The 22,471-nt window shown below is 39.5% G+C and overlaps 1 protein-coding gene across 4 annotated transcripts in view; it reads left to right on the forward strand.

Moving 5' to 3' along the window:
* CLCN3 (chloride voltage-gated channel 3) overlaps positions 1-22,471 on the forward strand; it is a 139,235-nt gene that overhangs the window by 112,304 nt on the left and 4,460 nt on the right. For all 4 annotated transcript variants that reach the window (XM_019534606.1, XM_019534608.1, XM_019534607.1 and 1 more), the window contains 9 exons: positions 1,535-1,634; positions 4,720-4,907; positions 5,843-5,965; positions 8,647-8,853; positions 10,182-10,262; positions 12,215-12,760; positions 15,097-15,283; positions 17,272-17,670; positions 20,589-20,805. In XM_019534606.1, the coding sequence (XP_019390151.1) occupies positions 1,535-1,634; positions 4,720-4,907; positions 5,843-5,965; positions 8,647-8,853; positions 10,182-10,262; positions 12,215-12,760; positions 15,097-15,283; positions 17,272-17,670; positions 20,589-20,805 (2,048 nt within the window). The remainder of the gene's footprint in view (positions 1-1,534; positions 1,635-4,719; positions 4,908-5,842; positions 5,966-8,646; positions 8,854-10,181; positions 10,263-12,214; positions 12,761-15,096; positions 15,284-17,271; positions 17,671-20,588; positions 20,806-22,471) is intronic.

The following is a 22,471-nucleotide window of genomic DNA, read 5'->3' on the forward strand; positions in this document are numbered from 1 at the left end:
AACTAAAGTGAAAACTTCCTGGTACTAAACTAGTTGCCAGCAGGTCTCATGCAAGAAATTTTCTCCAAGTACAATGCCATGTAATTTGCTGCATCACTGTTATTTGTTTGCCTTCTGCAAAAGCACAAATATCTGCTATTGTTGGCAGCAAAATACAAGGCCTTGTAGAGTGATCTGAGCTGCTCTGGCAAATCCTGCATTGTTTCAAAAAACTCTAATCCCAGTCGTAACTGTTCTAGCCAGTGCTTCTCTCAGGTGCACAGATTTGTCTGCCATAGTTCTGAGAACATGCACTCTGATTATATAGAGCTCATATCTTGCTTTTTGCCACCTTTGCCCTTAAATAATACTTCCTTTGCTAATTTGATGGCACATAAGCAGTAGTTAATACAGCTTCCCAGAAACGGTGCAATTATACTGGCTAGCCTTAGTTTGTGACTGTCACAGGATGGAATGCCAGAACTGCCCAAATGCAGGCCGCATGGCTGCAAGTGATTTGGCCTAGAAAGAAACGAATATTGCTCAAAACTAGCAATGGTTTGTTTAGCGTACATTAGATGTGAGTGCATTATAGAAGTCTGTGTAGCCCAGAATTATTAGTCTTAGAAGAAAGAAAAAGGATACTGACCAGTCTGTAGAGATTTTTAAAAGATGCTTTGAAAATGTAATATATGTCTATAAACGATAAACATAAAGTATATTTACTTCATTTTAAAAGAACATTGCCAGTTTGAAATTTAATGATTGTGAAAAAAAGAGGGCGGGGGAGAGTGTAAAAAGAGTTTTACGGATTATCCATGTTTCTAAATCCCCTATATCATTTTTGTGTCAGATTTTCTGTTGATTACATATCTTTTCTTTCCTTTTGAATATAAGAAATCCTACAAGAACAGGAATTTTCCAAAAAGGAAGAACAGGAAAAATACTTTTGAAATCAAATTAACTATGCATGAAATGCACTTAGACATACGAAGTAAATAAGCCCCCAGAACGGAGAGATTATTTTCAGTGGTAGTGGTTGTAAGCATCATTTGTAACAGTGGGAGGTAAAAATATCAGGCAGCAAAAAGAAATATATGGGTACTTGCAATTAAATTCACCAAAAATTGAATGTCCTTGAATTTAGTGGAATAATTTATTTCTAGCCAGGCTCTGTTAATCCATATTTATTCCTTGTTTCTAAAAATAATTTTCTGGTAACTTATTTCAGGTTTAACATATTATAAATTCACTTTCATTTTACAATAATTTATTCTAATAAAATGGACTATCATGTACATTGTACATTTTGTCTAAAGTTTATCCTCTGTTGTCCTTTGACTTATACAGATTCTTCTGTTCCTGCTTTTAGTATCTTATACTTGAATTACCAGATTGATCAAATATGTGTATGTAAATAATTATAGAGGGAAAGTGCTTCTTAGTTTAAGGATGAGGATATCTGTGAGCTGCTTTCATCACAAGTCTGTAAATCATATCTGAAAGGTACTAATGGTCCAGTTCATAACACAAGATGATACATTTCTATTTGCAGATTAACAGCAAGAAGAAAGAATCGGCCTGGGAGATGACAAAAAGTTTATGTGATGCTTGGTCAGGATGGCTAGTAGTTACACTAACTGGTTTGGCATCAGGTAAAGACAAATCAAAGGATCTCTTCTACTGCTTATAATAGTGCACAACTACTTCTTTTTTCTAATTTTTTCTGATCTTTCAAACTTTCTACAGTGTGTGGGTTTTTGTCCTTATAGTAAAACATGTATTGTTTTGTTCTTGTATCTGCCCAGTATTATAAATGTATGAATGGTGAGATGTTTATGTATAATACCAGAACAGGATCAAGATAAAAGCATAATCTCATTTGAAGTAGGAAGGAGCAGTCAAGTAACTAATGTAGTTCTTGAAAAAGATTCCAGAGTTTGGAGATTAGAGACTGTTTCTATCCATGAAATAGGTGACCTCCTTGCCCCACTGAAATCAATGAGAGCCTTAGCTGGTAAGTAAACCTCCTCACACTGAACAAACTACAAACATAGTTGAATTTTGGCCTGGCACAATAACTTTCAGGCCTGGAGTCATTCTCCTAATTAATTCGTTTATAGCTCTTTCCATCTGAGATGATGAGGAAGAGCGTCGTTATTGATTGTAAGAATGATTCTTCTGCTGTGGATTTCCCTCTCCTGCTAGGAATGTATAGAGTCTTCTTTATTCCAACCACATTTATTGATGTTTATGTTGATAGACTTTGATTACTTGTATTGAGTGAAATCTGGGCCTACTGAATAATCAGGTCATTGGGAACAGTGCTGTTGACTTCATTGGACCCAGGAATTCCCAGGGAAAGCCAGCAAATGTTACTAGCTGCTCTTAGTTCAATAAAAGATATGAACCTAAAAATTCCTTACCTCTTGCATAATTCCTGGACCATCACAGCTACAACAACAATCACTCCAACACTACTACTATTATTCTCCTAGCAGCTTTACCAACATAAGTCCATTGTTTGTCTGTGGAGATGCATTCAATAAATCACTTTATTGAAAGTGTTTGTAATCAGTTTTGTTGCTATTAATGACTAATAAAAATCTGTTTTGTATCACTCTCCTTGGGTTTGCCCAAGTGCAGGGGACCAGACTTAGTGACCTAGAAGGCCTGTGCCACTCTTAGGTTACTATGGAAAACTGTTTTAAACCATAAACTGGTGTGAACATGAGCAATTTCCTACTAAACTGGTAACAGGAAAACCATGCTTTTGTAAAACTGCCATTTAGTCTCCCTTTCTAACCTGTTTCCTTAAGTTAGGTAATAATAGCTTATCAAAAATTTGTCTTGACTGCAATTTTTGACCTACCTTCACATGACAGAAATCAGTCTTTAAGGAGCTGAGCTTGAGAAGTGCTGAGCATCATTAACTTCAGTGTGAATTCTGGAGACTCAGAGCATCACAAGATCAGCTCATGTGTGTGGGTTATCTCAGGCAGCATGTTTGAAATTCATCTGATGTATCATTTGTGCTTCACTAATATTTTTGGTAGTGTGAGAATGAATTATGCTATTAAATTTTATGATTGATCTTTTATGTTGAATATACAGTATTTGCTGACAAATCACAGGGATCTTGGTTTTCTGTTTAAAAATCGCAAAACAAAAAAAGAGGACCCGGGGAAGGGCAGCAGGGCAGGGAGCCTGAGCCCATGGCATGGCAGCTTGCACCCAGCCCACCCACAGATCTGGGGGGCCCAGGAGTGGGCACGGCAGCTGGGAGACAGCTCCGCCACCTGTGGCCCTGTCATGCTCCCTGCTTGGGCTCTGCAGCACATTCTAGCCCTGGGGCCCAAGCCCCATGCACCCCCCAGCTGGGCAGCAGCCCCAGCCTGAGCCTCAGCCCTGCCCAAGGCCCTCCCTTCCTATGGGGGCCTCAGTCCCCACCCCCACCAGATTTACCTGCAGGAGCTGCTCTCCAAGTGTGAGTGCATGTGCATATGCACATGGCACCCCTTGCCTATCTGCCCTCCTCCCACTCCCCCAGCCACTTGCAGGCTGGAACTCTGCCAACCTGCAGAGAGCTCTTTGCAAAAGTGGAAAATCTGCATGTTTATTCATTAATGAGAAATCCAAGGTTTTTTTTGGTTAAAAGGGAAAATTCTCATATTTTTCCCCATTTTTTCATGGGAAACAGAAAACCCAGATTCCTGCATATCACACACACCTTTCCCGCAAAACTTAGCCTTCCAAAATTGTTTTTTTTCTTAAGTAGGGAAGCTGATCTTTGTGGCCCACAATAGCAGTTGTAGTATTTCTGTTCAAGCATCTGATGGGATCAGTTCACTTCCTGGCTTATTTACATTAACATTTATGTGATTTCCTGCTAATTGAACTTCTGTCAACAGGTATTAACACCCAACTCTCCTTTTTTAATGGTTTCGTGTTCCACTAACCAAGCCATCCTTTCTTCCACAGTTGTGCTAAAGAGTTTACAGTTTAGCTACTCCTGATCACTCTCCTACTTCACAATCTTCTTATTTCACAGACTTCTTATTTTTATCTCTTTTCAAAATGCTTAGTCTGCCCATGGAATCCAGTCTTCGGGAGCAGCTGAAGTTTCAGCTTTTGCCTGAGCTGTCGAGCTGTTGACAGTTCAGCTGTGAAAGGGTTAAAGCTGTAGCTTTTGCCTGGTAGGAAAAGGGAGGGTGAGTAAACTGAAGATTAGGCTCTGCCCTTACTCAGTGTGGCCATAAATCTGGGGGAAAAAATGTTTTTCTCCATTCTGCCTTCCCAAAAACAAGGTGTGTGCCTTACTTGGGTGTTTGTGGTATGTAAGAAAATACACTAATAATTTCAGTGAATCATTTGAGCTACATTTACATGTCAGCTATATCCTCTATGTCTTTTTATGTATTTACTTTTTCGGACTGTTGAAAAACGGTATCTTAAATTATTATAGCTGATTTAACTAAGAAATTCTGTAATTTATCTGATACAGAATTTTAATGAAAAGACCTAGATCAGTTTAGCCCCTTGCAAACTGATTTCCATGGAGGGACTCAGATAGTATTTTACAGAAAATATTTGAAATATCCTCTTTACTTGTGCCTTTTCCTTTAGGTTTGTTTTTATATATCAATTAACTGCTGTTTTATGTCTGTTATATCAACAGATGTCAGTTTTTCTTGACTTTTTTTTAATTTCAGAAATCTAACACAACTGTTTGTACAACAGGGGCATTGGCTGGGTTAATAGATATTGCTGCTGATTGGATGACTGACTTAAAGGAAGGCATTTGCCTTAACGACTTGTGGTATAACCATGAGCAGTGTTGTTGGAGATCGGATGAGAACACGTTTGAAGAGAGAGACAAATGTCCAAAATGGAAAACATGGGCAGAACTAATAATTGGCCAAGCAGAAGTAAGTAAAACCCTAGTGTAGAAAGGGCTGTAGCTCAGGAACAAGGAGTTGAACTGGGAACTTGAACATGTAGGTTGTATTATTAGTTGTCGGTGTTCTTTGGCTCTTATTTTGCTTGCCAAACCTGAATATGTTGTAATGGAGCATATACTGGCATCAAAGTGTATTTGCATTTACACTATTGAGGACAGCCACGCTATTCAAGCTATGTCAACAAAACCTTCCCCTTGGGCTTTATAGTTTGATCGTCCAAGCTTCTATCAAAGCTATTTTTTGGTGAGGCTCAGTGGTAGCACAGAGATCTTCTTTATGGGAGGCTTTCAGCGTAAGGGTATTAATTTCTCTCTTTCCAGTTTTTAGTCTCTAAAATTGGAAGCTGTAATAATTCATTAATACTTATGAGCTGCTCAGATGCTGAGCTAATCAGCACAATAGAAATGCCTATAAATAAGTAAAGGGCTCATCTTCTAAAACAGAACATGGCAATTTGTGTTTCTGATTGTGTAAAAGTCCCCCAAAAACCAAGACTTGTTTTGTAATTAATAAAATTCTGAGTTGGTTTTGTTCATTATTTTTTAGCAGTATGCAGTTTAGGGAAAAAAATGATGCCAGTAGATTTTACTAGCTTGAAGTTGCAAAAATTAACTGTGTTATCTATGACTCATTGATTTAATTGTTTCAGTCTTGGTTTGATTGGTCTGATTTTGATATAGATCAAATAGATATTAGCCAAAACTTGTCTATACAATTTAGTCTAATGACTTTAACTTTTCAGACAAAGCTAATATTTGTTCATGTTAGTAATATTTGTTTTCATTAGACTGTATGTGTAATTGTTTTTACCATAAGAGTCCTTCATGATTACTTTTGTTCAATGCATTTTGCTTACATATTAATGGAATTATATTGTGGGATTTTTCTGCTTGTGTTTTTAGGGTCCAGGTTCATACATAATGAACTACATAATGTACATTTTCTGGGCTTTGAGCTTTGCTTTTCTAGCTGTTTCTTTTGTGAAGGTGTTTGCTCCTTATGCCTGTGGCTCTGGGATACCAGAGGTAGGATATGAAGAATTTCTGTCTTTATGAATGTTTAATGCTAAGAAATGACAGATTATGTTGCCTAGATATTATAATAAAATAATGCTAAAAGGTCATGTTACCTTATATTACATAGTGTGGGGAGGGGAAGGCAAGAACAAAGCTTTAATGTATGTACAATACTATATTTTAATAGAAGTAATAATTTTCATTGCACTAAAAAAATACCAGCAATCTAAAAATAATGTTGCCTGAGTTCTTAAATTTGCTTCCAGATGATTTGAATTTACAGTGAGACTTTTGGTTTGTTCAGGAGACCTCTGAAGAGTGATTTTTTTCTGTCTTGCTATTTTAGTGATGATAGAGCAGTAATTCATTTTTGCAGTGTGATGCCCTTTATTGCAGTAATAAATCTTTTGCTGGATTACCCATTATTATCTTTAGTAAATGCAAACTGATGTGCAACCAGGTAATAAAGTAAAAATGTTTTTTGAGAAAATAACAGCAAAGTCATGTTGTTTGTACAACTACTCATCACCAATCTAACTTCAGAATTGTAAGAATTGCACTTTCTAGTCCTTCTAGTAGAATGACTGCTTGTTTATAAGTATTACTCAAGATTTTTAAGGCTCTGAGGTCCAAGGGTTTGTCCTTGCAGAAGAGTCTCCCTTGAAATAAGGAAAAATTTTATGCATTTATCCAAATGCTGTATTGATCCGAAATCTATCTAAATTTACACTGCTAACATTTAAATTATAGGATTATAGCATTAAAGGGCTGGAAGGACCTCAAAGGTCACCTAATTCAACCCAATTTAATGGCAGGATTTGCTGTTCCTAAACCATCAAAATCAGATACCAGGAAATAAATTCCACAACTCCCTGAGGCAGTCTGCTCCTTTGTCCTATGGTTTAGGAAGGTTTTCTTGAGATTTCAAACTACATCTTCTTTGCTGCAGTTTAAATCTATTACCTCCTATCCTGCGCTCTGTTGCAAGGAAAGCTGTTTTTTATTTCCCTTATAGCAGGGGTTTAAAAACTACGGTGAAGCCCCATCATCTGGCCCTCAATGCTGCCTTGGGGTCCAGAATTGAGCCACATATGACATACAGTGGGCACGTCTATACGTGCATTTTCTGCGGCACCAGTTTACTTGCAAGAAAACTGCTCACGAATAAACAGTGCCAAGCAGGGGTCTACACACGCAGGGAACCTTCAGCAGGGAATTGGTGGATGAAGGCAGTGGTCTGGGACCTATCCCACCTTTGCTGCTATTTCTAAGCCTCGTGCCTCGATCACCCAGTTGGGGCTGGAACCTGTCCCTGACCACGACAGTTCCCAGTTCCTGCTCTGCATGCCAGGCAGAGGCTGGAGAGCTTGTTCCTTGCTCAGCTTCACAAGCCTGGAGCTGGGGGGGAGAACAGGCTGTGGAGCCTCTCCAGCCTGTTCTCCCCCACAGCTCTGTGATCATGGAACTGAGTGTGCAACAAGCTCCCCAGCCTGTTTCTTCCATGCCTTCCCCAGCTCCATGCTTGTGGAACGGGGTGGGAAACAGGCTCCCCGGCCCCCTCCAGCAGGGAGCTCCCAGCACCAGCTCCACAACCGCAGGGCCAGTGCTGGGAGACCCTTATTGCCCAGTGCTGGCTCTGTTGTCCTGGAGCTGTTGCTGGAAGATAAGGGTCTCCCATCCAGGCCTGGCAATGCATGTAGCGCATCCCCCTGCCCCTCTGCCCGTTTCTCTTAGGTGGGTGCGGTGTGCATCAGGGCTTCTAGACTAACTGAAGTGTGTGCTGCATGTGGCATACATCCTGGACCGGTGCCACATGCAATGCAGTCCTGGACCAGCCAGAGTCAACTATGCATACACTGGATCTGGCAAGTCGAGGGAGAAAGGGCAGGTCCATGGGCCCAATCTGTCCTATGGCCTGGCCCCACACCACTTATCCAGCCCACAAGGTCAGATGAGTTTTTCACCCTTGCCTTGTAGCATATTTCTGTGGTGCCCATTTGAATTTTACTTGCTCTGAGTGTGTTACTGTTTATCCATTTTTTCCGGCTAATGGCATAATACTATTAGGCAAAGAAATGCATTTGAAAGATGTAATTTTTTTCCTAGTGAAAATAGCAGCTTTTCTTTATCTGTATGTGTTAGCCTTACCCTTGCATGTTGTTTACAATACCAACTGAGAATATAAGGAAGAGTAAAATTGGCAAAACAGCATATTAGGATTCAGGTTAATGAAAATAATTAATTGGTATCTCTGAATACAGTTTTCATAGATAGTTTGTTTCTGCTGTAAGAATTTTATAATTAGCATTTGTCAGGTTATGTAATAAAGCTATTTAATGAATATAGTCTTGTACATGACTGCAGGTATCTTTTCTACTTAATATAATCAATCCACAGAGATACCATATGCCACTGCATTATGTGTGGATATACCTCTTAGATAATAGTGTAAATGTATCATAAACAGTAGGCTTCTGGTAAACAAACTGAATGTAGATAATTTGACATTCAGTTAGTAATTTGAAAACAAATGTTTTAAGAGTGTGGTATTCTTCAGGAAAAAAAACCTTCTCAAATATGTCATTTTAAGCTACATTTCTGAAATGGGAAAGTTAAAATCCTATGAACTTTAAAGTTTGTATGTTTTCTAAAGAAAATGAAGTGCAATAACATGGTTTTCTTCCTCTTAGATTAAAACTATCCTGAGTGGCTTCATCATCAGAGGTTACTTGGGCAAGTGGACCTTGATGATTAAAACCGTCACTTTAGTCTTGGCTGTAGCATCAGGCTTGAGCTTAGGAAAGGAGGGTCCTTTGGTACATGTAGCTTGTTGCTGTGGGAATATTTTTTCCTACCTCTTTCCAAAGTACAGCACAAATGAAGCTAAAAAAAGAGAGGTAAGTTCCTCTGAAAACTTGAAAAATTATGTTTTATAATCAATTCTGCTTAGCTTGCAGCCTGAGAATCCTTGCTTTAAAACAAAACAGAAGATGTATCCTGTGTTCAATAGTAAAGGGTGGAAATAGAGATAAGGAGACTGCAGTAAGGGGGAAAGAAAGAGTAAAAGGAGAAAGGATATCCAGAGGGAATGAAATAGAAAAAAGGATAGAATGCAGGAAGAAAAAGAATGGAATACAGAAATAATCAAAAATAAAAAAGCCCCTCCTCCTTTGGTCACATTATCTAAGGACCATATAGAATGGTAGCCACATGTTGTACTTCTACTGTTTATTGTCCACAATGAAAGGAAAAAAGCGTAGATAGGAAACTGAAGAAAAAATACTCTGTAATTTATTGACATATGGAAAAAAAAACCCAATTCACTTGACCAAATGCAAAGGAAAAAGGTGTCTTTTAGATTAAAGCAATCAGGACTCATGGGAGAGGTGATATCTTTCATTACACCGGGGTGGGCAAAATGCGGCCCATGGGCTGGATACAGCTTGCCAGGCCATTCTATCTGGCCTGCGGGGCCCCTAAAAAATTTAGAAAATTAATATTTACCTGCCCCTCGCTGCCTGTCATGCAGCCCTCGATGGCTTGACAAAACTCAGTAAGTGGCCTTCCGCCCAAAATAATTGCCCACCCCTGCATTAGACCAACTAGTTAATCTTGTAGATTAAGTGTTTCATATGTAGCACCAGACCTCCACCTCCTCGAAAATCACATCTACAAATTAGGATTCAAAATTACTGGAAGGTTCATCGGGTATTTTCTAAGCATCTGTCTCTCCAATATTTTATTCAGAACTGATTCTTCATGGCAGGGCCTACCCACTGCTCCCTTTTTGAATTTTGCTGCTAGTGCCCATGAGATGTGAGCAGTGAGCTTCTTCCATCACTGGCTCATATTAATTCCAGTTACTTTTAATCAGCTCCTGAAATAATGTTTGACTATTAATTCGAACTATTGTACTTCCATAATAGTGGCTTTGCTGCTGGCTAAAACTCCTGTCCCATAGCAGTTAGGTGATGCAGAGAGCTGTCATCACAAGAGAAGCTGGGAGGAAGAACGCTCATTGACAAAAGGCTAACAAGAGAAGCTAGAATGGCATACAGGATATAGTGCGCAGAATAAGCAGTTGTACCTTTTACAGGAGGAAGGGAGGACCAGTTTGTCTTTTAGGATTCTATGGTCTTTGCTGCCATGTAAATACTTACTGGTCTGTCATAGCAATAAGTTTAAACAAACACCAAAACAAAATCTCATCGTTCATCTTTTCCAGGTGTTATCAGCTGCATCAGCAGCAGGAGTATCAGTAGCCTTCGGTGCCCCAATTGGTGGAGTCCTTTTTAGTCTGGAGGAGGTATGTGAAGAGATGATGTATGTAAATGTATTGAAAAAGGAATGTTTTAACACCAGCAGTCTCAAACCTTTGATATCCAGAGCCTTTTTTAAGACTCTTCCATGAGCCCTGATTCTGCAATGAATTATTTGTATAGCTTCTTTGCATAGGGTCCTCCTCAGCAACTTGAGTAGTAGCCCACCTTAGGTAGTATTGCTTTATTATATTGGTGTGACAGTTATTTGACTTTGATTCATTCACTTCGGTGATTTTTCTTCATAAAATGTATGATCTTAGACATTCACATCATGAGTTCTGTTATGGGCAAACTCCTCAGATAACACTGGTTCGTACAACTGTCATAGGTTAACATTTCTTTGTTTCTGTTTTATATTTCATGAATAGAGTTCTTGGTGACAATTTAAAATTCTCCCATATTGGAAAAGAAAGAAAATGAGTACTTACCAAGAACTGAAGCTGCTGGTGGGGGGATGTTATTGTGCAATTAAATCCTTGCCTGTTTTTAATCCCTACAGTTTATATTTAAAAAAATTGTACATGTAGGAGCCTTCTTAATCTAGTGTATTGTAGAAAGTGCTGATCAGCTCATGTGGCCTTGCCAACTTGCTTCTAACACACTAATTTTCTGATGCTAGAAATATATTTTGTTAATTTAAAAAAAAAGGCAAATAAAGGTGTTCTTTCTATCCATTTTGATAGAACAGGCATTGGTCCAACAGGGATGCTACATTTTTTTAATAACTGAAAACATCATTCTGATATTATAAAAACCTAAGTCTGTCTGTCTGTCCATAACACTTTATTCACACTCTGATTTGGCTGATGGAAACAGCTATTTGGAGTGCTCCAAGCATGGGGGAGCGCTGCCATGATTCCGATGCTGCGCGGAGGACCGGACAGAGGTGCCGTTGGCCTTGGCTCCCCCACCCCACTCCCCGCAAGAGGCAGAACAGTGGCAGCATGGGGCGTTACGTGACAGCACTCCCATCCCAGCCCCGTGTTCCCCCACGCCCCTGTCATTCTTGACGGGCAATTGGCTAGTAACATTATAAAGACATTATACTATAAAACTGAACTCTAAGCCAGTGAAATTCTTCTCTCATAAATATGCATTTTTAGTTCCGTATCCCTGCCCTTTTTCTGTATTTGATAGACTTAGGAGTGTATTTCAGAGCATTATCATCTATATGAGACGGCTAATTTAGAGCTAATTAAAAATCCAAGTTTCAATGCTTTGAACATTGGAGGTGAAGAAAAGAAGCAGCCAGGAGACTTTTCCACGTGTAATTTCTGCCTTATTGCTGTAGTATTCTGGAATCATCTCTAATATTTAAGAACAAACAAAAAGGAAAAAAGAAACATCTTGGAAGTTGATGTTCAAGGCTATTCGAAAATCATGCTAATTATAGATGAATTAGCAGGCCTGATTTTTAGGTGGCAATGTTTTCGTATCTTGGCAATAGTTCTTGAAATCCCATTAGCCACCTGAAGCACTTTCTACAGTACCACTTTCAGTGGATCCAAACCATTGTTAGTAACAGCAGCAAGTTTTAAAGAAGGCTGCTAGAGTGCCTCAGCAGGTGGTATGCATAGCAGAGATCACAGCAGAGTATGTTAAGGCCATAACTATTTGTTAAAATTTAGTGAGTAATTTAAAAAAAACATTACCATTCCCAAGAATTTTGCCAAAGTCTTGATGTGATAATGCTTTTAGCATTGTTTTTGCACTGTTTTGTCCATTAAAGATGATACAACATAGCTATGAAATGCCTTATAGCACTTTAAACATATAAAATAATATACAGAAGTGTCCAGAATTGCTATTATTGGTTGATAACCCAGTGTTTTCTTGCTTAGTGTGAACAAAGGATGGAATAGCTGTTATTTTCTGTGGATTTTACTTTGAAATGTTAAAATGAACTGCTGGTAATTCTAACTTTTCCCCTTTGCAGGTCAGTTATTACTTCCCGCTAAAAACTTTGTGGCGGTCCTTTTTTGCAGCTTTAGTTGCTGCTTTTGTTTTGAGATCCATCAATCCTTTTGGTAACAGCCGTCTAGTTCTTTTTTATGTGGAATACCACACCCCCTGGTACCTTTTTGAACTACTTCCTTTCATTCTCCTGGGGGTGTTTGGTGGGCTCTGGGGAGCATTTTTCATTCGTGCAAACATCGCCTGGTGCCGCCGCCGCAAATCAACAAAGTTTGGGAAATACCCTGTCCTGGAGGTCATCATTGTCGCAGCAATAACAGCTGTCATTGCCTTTCCCAATCCATACACAAGGCTTAACACCAGTGAACTCATTAAAGAGCTCTTCACAGACTGCGGACCCTTGGAATCCTCCTCTCTCTGTGATTACAGAAATGACACGAATGCCAGTAAGATTGTTGATGATATTCCTGACCGTCCAGCAGGCACTGGAGTTTATTCGGCCATATGGCAGTTGTGTTTAGCACTTATATTCAAAATAATTATGACAGTCTTCACCTTTGGCATCAAGGTAAGGCTTCACGTAAGGATTTCAAAATGCGGTGTGATATTTATTTACCACTCTTTCTTTCTTTTTAATGATTGTTGAAACAAATCGTTTAGGAAATTGCTTTTGCTTTAATATTAGTTCTGTAAATGGCCATTTTGTTTATAAAGGGGTCTGTTGAAATGTACATCAAGTACAGAAACAGGTTGGCTCTATGGTGTCAAACCCATACAAACTGCGATAATGCTTCCCAGATTTCTGAAAACTAAGTGCACATCAAAAAAATGAAATCAGGCACCACCAGCACTGCCATGTGATGTCAGAGGCCTGCCTGTCTGAATGCATATCACTTCTCCATATCCTATTCCAATGCAGTCCCTCTGAATGTAGTGGGATTTGTAGATTTTCTGCTTCACTGTTCTGACACAGTTGCTTTAGTTGAACCTTTCTTTTTTTTGTGGTTCTTCAAGTTTAATTGTTAGAAAAATATTTTTGTACAGTGATGGATGTTTGTTTCTTGGTCTGCATACGGTCAGGCTAAGGATTATGCTCATCTCCTGTAGTGGGGAACAATAAAAACATATTTGTTTCTTATTATGGATAGGTACAGTTGTACATAATCAGGCCCATGGGAGGAAATGAATAGGGAAAGGGATATAGGAACATGAGGCTAGCAAAGGACTGGAAACAAGTTGATCTAAATGAGTTAGCAACAACACTTGGGTTCTGCAGCAAGACATTGGCAGCTTCAAAGCCTTTTTTTTATTGTACCTTATTCTCTCACAGAAGATAATTTTTTTAGTGTGCTGCTGTCATGGGAAGAACTGTAAGAAGGGAAAAGCTGAGGGATTTAACAGCTAGATTTGGGCTATGTGCATTGGATACTGAGTAAAAGCTGAGGCACAGTTTGCATTGTGATATAAGGATATTCATTAGAAGTTGCTACTAAGATGATAACAGTGAATAGTTAACAGTGTTTCAGGGATTCTGATTCCATGAGATGGAGAAGTAAACATCTCTCTTAAAGCCTGGGTTTCTGACTTGCATTTTTAGATGGAAGTAGCTGCATTGATTTGTCCTGGATTCATATTTTTCAAAGTCATCTTTGCAGCACAAATGTTGCCAGTAATGATGATAACAAATGAGAAAGAGAATGAATTCTGTAATGCAGTTTTGCAGCAGGGATTAGCTTTCACAGCAAAGACTGTGTATTAGAACTGCTAGATACATTGTAACTATCAAGTGACCTGTTTTATTACATGCACATCTTATTAGTCATTTCTTTTTCCTTAAATTAATGTATTGTATTTTGAAGAAGCATATTTAGTCAAAATGGAAGGAACATATTTATAGTAAGACTTGCATTTCATCCAACATGACACACACTTCTAGCACTTCTGACTGCCTTTAGGAGAGGCAGCAATGTAATTTCAGCATTCGACAACACATTTACAGCCAAGTATGTTTTGCAGATGGGATATTTACTTCCAGAAGAGGAATAAGCATGAATAGCAGCAAGTGCACTTTTGAATCCTCATAGTTTGATGCTGCTGAATTAAACCAGGCTTTGCACTGCCTCTTTTAGGAATCATGTATTATCAGGCAAATCTGCATCTCTAGGACATGGTAACTAATAGGAAAAAAGAAATTAAATGGATACGGTAACTACAAATTACAATCACTGTGGTTCTACTCTGCATGTGGTGTATCTGAGCAGTTACTAGAAACAATGGTTGCTCTTTGGGTAGTTCTTGTATTTAGTAGTAAGAACCTCTGAGATGCCAACATTAAAGGTGCAGTGTAATAAGGAGGATTTGGTTCATTCACTTTTAAAAATATACCTGTTACGCTGAGCAAATCATGAGAACATGTTAGATAGTTAAGGTACTGGGCAGGTGCCTCTTTGGGGACTGTTTGTTGGCTCTTTGGAATTTCAGACGGTACAGAAAGGCAGAGAGCAATAAGGAAGATCTTTCACTATTATAACCTGACTTAGGGTACAGGTCTGGAGGAGCTGTGATGTTAGCCCTGGGAATTCTTCCTTGTTGATACCCTCTGCCTTAAATGTATATAAAATGTAAGTAAACACACTCTTAACACGTAATTGACTCAAGTAACTGAAGAGTCGGTATTTTTGGAGTTAAATATTCTCAGTTTATTATGTCAGTTTACATAGAAACACTGGCAATTTGATCACTTGCATCTCTCTGTTTGAAACTTCAGGACAGAATTACTTTTGAAAAGATGTCAGTTAATTCTCTATGGACTTGTGTGAAGTACATTTTTCAATAACAAGCTGCATGAGGCCACGTGTATTTTACAGCTTTATCATATTAATAGTTTTATTGCTTTTGTCGTAGGTACCATCTGGTTTGTTCATCCCCAGCATGGCAATTGGAGCAATAGCAGGGAGAATTGTGGGAATCGCAGTGGAGCAGCTGGCCTATTATCACCACGACTGGTTTATCTTCAAGGAGTGGTGTGAGGTTGGAGCTGACTGTATCACACCAGGCCTTTATGCCATGGTTGGTGCTGCTGCATGCTTAGGTAACTGAACTGTAACCTGCAAATAGGGGACTGATATTTTTAGTATTAACAAAATAAGATTCAAGGATGAAAGGAGAAGGCTGCAATCAAGCACGTGTTTATAAGCAGGGATCCTGGTTTTCTCTGATTAAAAATATCTCCAATTTTCAGGTTAAAAAAGTAACCCAAAATCCACATTTTTCTGTGATCAAAATGAAACATCACTATATATATATATTTCAATGTATTACTGGCGTTTCATTTTAGTAACAGAAAAATGTGGAGTTTGGGTTACTTTTTTTAACCTGAAAATTGGGGATTTTTTTTATCAGAGAAAACCAGGATCTCTGTTTATAAGTATTGGAGGAATTTTGTACACAGAACTGTGTACATAGTTGTATGTACATAGGAAAATACATACACTTATCTGTAGGAAAGTATGATGATCAGAAGACTGGAATGTAACATTTACATAATTTATAAAATACAGATCAGTGAAGTTCTATGGAATAGAAGAATTTAAATCCTACGGTCCACTTTCTTTTGGACATGGAGAGACATTAATTACTACTTAGTTAGAGGAAGGATTCTTGAAAGTTATATTTCCCACAGTGGAGAGTTTGTTAATCAAGAGGTGTTAAAATTATTTTCAGGTATTTACCTTCCATCTGCTGCTGTTGTTTTCTGTATCTGTTCCTAAAATATTTTCTGGAAATGACATCAGGAAAGACAAGTGACTAATAATGATTTGAGGGGCTGGATTTGAGATGCTTCTAAGAGGTCTGGTTTTCAGAAAGTGCTGAGCTGCCACTCTCTGAAAATCAGCCCCTCTGATTGTGTCTCAAGATGGGCACTAAGTTTGAATGCCTTGTTTTAGCTTCTTATGTAGTTGACTTTCATTAAACTTTGAAAAGGCATTTGTACAGTTCTCCATTTGAACAACTGAATCAGTGAACAATCAAATTAAAAGGTAGGAAAAATTAAAAGGCTAAAAAGAACCTCTTCATAATCCTTTTTGAAAAACCCACCTAAAGCTCTTTACTCATGTCTCGAATATATAGCAAGAAGCCTGATGCACACCTGTTCCTGAACATGTTTAGATAACACAAGGTTATCAGAGCAAGAAGCATTATCAATTAATTTTTAAGTACAGGAGAATGTTTCGCATATATACTAAGCTACTGTGGATGCCATTGCCCTGCCATGTCTTACGTATCATTTAAAGAAACTAATCTAGCTAAAGTCCTCCAGGAGGACACACATGATTTACAACAGTGGAAGAGAGCTATTGAATGTTAAATTAGGAGAGACAAATATAATCTACATCTTTCCAGTTGCTCCAAGAGGAGGTCATTGGGCATTTTGTCAGTTCAGGGTTCTCTTTTGAGTGTATAAAAGAGAAAAGCTAAAGAATTCAGTTCTTAATCCCTTCGAGAAGCGCAGCTCTCAAACTGCTTCTCACATTTCTCTTTATAAACAGTTTTTTTCTATTTTTACCACACACTGATCTTGGGGGAGTTTCCTTGAATACCTTGGTAGTTAATATTTTAGTTAAATAACATTGAAAAAAGAAATTTACTGTTGTAAAGATTAATTCAGAATCTTTGGATTTTTAGTTAATTTATATGATAAAATCATGCATGCCTCTTCTTTCTTAAGACACAGTCTGTCTCTTCATTTCTTTAGGGTTCTTCCCTTCTAGTACTCCTGTTTTATAAGATACTCTGTTCTCCTGTTGTAAGCTGCCCTGAGCCTTTGTTGGGAAGGGCAGCAAATACCTTGAATAAACAAATAAAACAAATATCCCATAATTTCTAGAGTTTTATTATTTTCTTTTAGTCCCTCTACCAGTTGCTCTTAGAGGGTATTCATTAGCTGAGGACTTTCATCAGCAAAGTCATTAACAGTTTGGTACCTGGCAGTTAATAGAAGATCAGGAAATTCCTCAGCTGGGATACTATGTAATTTTTACTAGCATATTTATAGGTTGTTTTTTTTTTGTTTTGCAGGTGGTGTAACTAGGATGACTGTCTCCCTAGTAGTCATTGTATTTGAGTTAACAGGGGGCCTGGAATATATTGTGCCCCTCATGGCTGCAGTAATGACCAGTAAGTGGGTGGGTGATGCCTTTGGTAGGGAAGGCATCTATGAAGCACATATCCGGCTGAATGGATATCCTTTCCTGGATGCTAAGGAAGAATTCACTCACACAACACTGGCTGCTGATGTTATGAGACCTCGAAGAAGTGATCCACCTTTGGCAGTTCTGACACAGGATAATATGACGGTGGACGATATAGAAAACTTGATCAATGAAACTAGTTATAATGGTTTCCCTGTTATAATGTCAAAAGAATCTCAGAGACTAGTGGGATTTGCTCTAAGGAGAGATTTAACTATTGCAATAGGTAATTATTTTCCAGTACTATATAATCATATGTTCTTTAAAGCAGAATTTACTGTGTATGCTTTCCTTTTGTGTTAAACTGTTTCATATTTTTCAAAATATAGCTAACATGGGCTTCTGGCTCCTTTCTTATTGCTGGGACTAAGAATTTTAGAACTCCATTTTGGAGCCATGGCTGAGACAGACAACTTATATTTTCTTGTCTCTTTTGTAAGAATTGCCACAGAGGACTAGACCATTTAACCATATAGTTTGGCTACTGTTGAAGGCAGAATAGCAGTACTGGCTGCAGGGGAGGAAGTTAGGAAATTCTGGTAACAGAGCGAATTATGTAATATGGCGCCATGGAAGGAAGCCTAGTTCTTTCAGTTGCTGTTCCTGTATTTCTTGTGGCTTTGTGCTAATCCTTCCTCAGTTGAGATGCTACTCCTTTAAGTTGTAATTTCCAACCTGTGGGGTCCTCTAAGAGCTGAATCACCTCTCTGTGGGCACCCTGAATTGGACTTCAAACTTAATGTTGTATTTCACTCATAATTATAACCTTTTGGGCTGATTGACATATTTTAATTCATAAATTAGAAAGCTTAAATTGATTTGCTGCTAAAGAGGTGTTAAAAGAATGGTTTTCTTATCATTCGAAGATGAAGCAGCACTATAGTTTAATAATTGCTTTTTCTAATAAGTTTCATATCAGAATGCCCCAGTATAATCAACATGGTGGCATTCTCTGAAATCAGGGTTGGGGCACCGGGTGGGGGGTGGGGGAGGGGCTCCTTCCCTGCACAGAGAAAAGCAGCCCCTTCCCACCCCATGCCCAGCGCCCTGCACTGCAGGCACTTGCAGCCTGTGTGGGGCTGTCTGGAGCAGGCACAGGCAGCCCCAGGCAGGCTGTGAGCAGCTGCAGTGTGGGGCACTGGCCATGGGGCAGGCGAGGGGCTGCTTTTCCCCACGCTCAGCATCAGCTTCTTCCCTGCTGGCGAGCAGGGGGTTGGGGCTGTGCGCTGCCCCCCACCTGTACCGCGGGGCTGGAGGGCACTGGGTGTGAGCAGGCAGGGAGCCAGTGGGAGCACGGGACCCACACTGGTGTCCCAGAGCCAGTGCCGATGGGGCCCAGAGCAGGGTGGCAGGAGCACGGGGTCCTAGCTGGCAGGGACTCTATGGAGCCGGGCCAGCTCCCCGCTCCCTGCTGGTGCAGCCCAGCCCAGCTCCACAGACCCCTGCTGACCTGTGCCCTGCTTTGGGCCCCACCGGTGCTGGCCCTGGGGCAATGGTCCCAAGACAGTGACCAGGGGGCCGGGCACCTGTTAAGGGGTGGGGCTACCCATGCAGCCCTTGACAGCCTGTCAAAACTGGGTAAGTGGTCCTCTGCCCAAAATAATTGCTTGCCCCTGTCTTAAATACACTGATTTCAAGTGCACATTTTTGAATGTTCGGGTCAGACTGAAGCAAAAAAAAAATTGTCAGAAAGAAGACTGTCATTAAGATAAAACGTCCTGCCTAGTCTTGTATTATGTACGACATGCAGGCGGGAGTCAAATAAGTTTCAAAATATAAATCTCAAACTATTGTGAATTTCATTCTCATTTTCACATAATATTAGATTGTAAGCAAAGAGCTGTATGTTGATAATGGTCTCTTTCAGGTAAATCTCGTCTTACGCTTTTCAGTTGCAAAGTGAAATTACTAGTCTCGACTTGGGACTGTATATTGAGAAAATTTACTCTGGGGTGTGGCGAGGCTGCTTATGTCCAGAAATGATTGAAGGCTGACCGGGAAAGAAAAATCCGATTCAAACACAGGATTTAAACAAATACAAGTGCAAAAAACCCCAACTTTCTGAGCAGCTGCTGATTAAGAGTCTGGTATAACTAACAATTACATGACAGCAATGGCACAATTGCAGGCTGGTTATTGCATAAGACTGGACTCTTTATAAACATTTATTCAGCACAGTAGCCTGATATATTCTTCCTCCATGTTAGATGTGCTTTTTCCTTGTTCTAAATCAGAGATTTCAAACTCATCAGGCCCCGTGAGTCAGACAAGTGACGCAGGGACAGTCTGTGTGCTGCATTTGATCTTACTGACTGGCCCTGTGTGCCAGATCTGGAATGCGGGTCCGTTATGAGGCAGGCACCAAATGCAGAGTGCACGTCTGTCCGGTCCTGCATGCCACATGTAGTGTGTGCACCAGACTGGACTTATGTACCACATGCATTTTAATGGTTTCTGCAAGCTGCATCAAGGAATTTCAGAAAAGGAGGTTGCTTTTCCCATTTGATATAATCTACTCACTTCAGTCTCAGTGCTCATGTGACAGAGGCTATTTGTGCTGAAAGGCATCGAGGACTTTCTTGACATACTGTAGTTAACCTTTCACATTTGTCACATGATTACCTCATTCATTCCCCCCGACATGCTCAAAATAATATGCTTTGGCTTCAGTAGCAGCAGGATGTGGCAGCCGTAAGACAGTTGCATATAGAGCACAGTCCTGAGGCAGTCCTCCCACTCTTTAAGAAGCCTGCCTGTGCACTGCACTCAGATAGCAGCTGTCCACTGCTTACAACATTATTAAGTAGCATGCAAATTCCATAATTGGTAGAAAAAAAAGATGCATTCCACTGCATGCTGGAACATATATCTGAAACCTTTATTAGGTCCCACTAACAACAGAGTACAGCCGGAGTTGTATGGTAGATGTCACATCTGCTAGTCTCTGCATAGTGCATCTTGTTGGAGAGAGAAATGAAAAACACCAATCGGAGTAGAGTCCATAGGATAAAACGTGTTGAAATCTGATGACTTGAGTAGAATTCATAGGTTTCACCTAAATTTGCAGGTTTCACATAACTATATTCACCAAGAATGTGAATTCTTCCTTCTGTATTAACTTTTTTTATTTTCCTTGTATTAAAGAAAGTGCTAGAAAGAAGCAAGAAGGTATTGTTGGCAGTTCCAGGGTCTGTTTTGCCCAACATACCCCATCACTTCCAGCAGAGAGTCCTCGGCCTTTGAAGCTTCGAAGCATTCTTGATATGAGCCCTTTCACCGTGACAGACCACACACCAATGGAGATAGTGGTGGATATTTTCCGCAAGCTGGGTCTGAGGCAGTGCCTTGTAACACACAATGGGTGAGTACAGGGGCAGAAATGCTTTTCATTTTGTCAGGTGTACTGCTGGTGACTAATATAATGCTGACACCTTAAACTTGATCCCTGTGTGTTTAGTGTATAGTGTAGCAAAGTTAATGACTTTGTTATAGCCTGACCTTAGCAAGGGACAGCTGGCTGCTGAGTTAGAACTTAGCTGGTGAATCTTACTTGCTAACTGAAGTTGGAAAAGCCAGCCAGGTAATTGGCTGTATGTTCTGCTCCAGCAGGAACAACTCTGAAACAATATATTCTATCAGAATGACGTAGTTTGATAAATTAACACTGGCCACTCGTATCACCTGCCTATGCAAGGGGATAGCTCAGCTAACTTCTCTCTCCCTCTGTCTCTGCCCTAATTCTGATATTATCAATTTGCATCCAGTTAAAAAATGGATTGCAGAGTGGAAAATCATACTTAAAAGGTGAAACAGCCTGTGATGTTTATCTTTATACAGCAGTTTCTATTGTAAACTTTAATAGATGAAGCATGGTACTAGCCTGCTGCTTTTATTCTCACTGGTTTCATTCTGATGCAGGGTGCAGGAATACCTAGCTTACTGTAATTAAAGTTTGGCCTGAGCTACAGCCCCCTGTTTCTCTTGTGCACCAATAAGTAATAATTTGTTACTCACCCATTTTCCCATGCTTATGTTCTCCTCCATCAGTGCTACCAGTCCAAATCCACCGTCCTTTGTTTTACAGAAAATACAAAAGGATCATAGGTTGACATCCCAGGGTATTTTTTAACTGTTTTTTAAGACCAAAAAGGGGCTGTTAATGATCATCTATGCCAATCATGCTATATTTTTCATTTCTGAGAGCAAGGGCTTCTGCAAGATTTGAACAAATTCTTTCAGCGTTGTAAGCCAAGGCCATGCTTTTCAGCCAACTCAGGTCTATGCTCTCTTTTTTGTTACACTTTATCCCAATATCCCAAGAAAATGAGCAGTCGGTCCCACTCATTCATAGCTTTTTTTTAATGGTCCCTCACTTTGTGCTCACAATCTTGTATGCATGGCTCTCCGGCATCTACAAGAAACGGTTTGTCAAGCAAAAACAGTCTGTGGAACAAGACAGAAAGACCAGATTCTCTGTTTTTATTTATGCACCGCTTGTGTGTCCAGTGCTTTGGCATAGACTTTTGTTCTGCAAATGCTTGTGGGAGAAAAGGGCTTCCATGCTAGCAGGAGAAAATTTGCCCACTGATCTCCATTTCCAGACTGTAGTTATGGGGTTTCAAAACCTTGGATCTATTGTCTGGGTGTACCAGAAGCTGCACAGCTATCGGCTACTTCTGAAAGTTGAAGCCAGAACCCCCTTTAAAAAAAATGTCAAGGCATCCTTTTAAAATGTTGTTTTAGGATTGATAATCTACATAAATGATAATCTGGGGATTTGGCATCCTGGTATATTTTTCTAGCTAAATAAATTAAGACCATCTTTGGCACTGGTAAAGGAATAATAACTCGTTTATTAAGGCAACTTCATGAACACTTGTTCCCTTACTAAACACTACTTCATATACCTTCTGTGTGATATATGTAAAGTATAATTAATTGTAGCAGTCTAACGTACTGTCCCTCTAGTATATATTAGCTTTCCTTAGTAATTCATGCTGTTTAGGGTGAATGACTATGGAAGTTAA

The sequence above is a fragment of the Crocodylus porosus genome, unplaced genomic scaffold (assembly GCF_001723895.1).
Source record: "Crocodylus porosus isolate Cpor-Errol unplaced genomic scaffold, CroPor_comp1, whole genome shotgun sequence".
Lineage (NCBI taxonomy): Eukaryota > Metazoa > Chordata > Crocodylia > Crocodylidae > Crocodylus > Crocodylus porosus.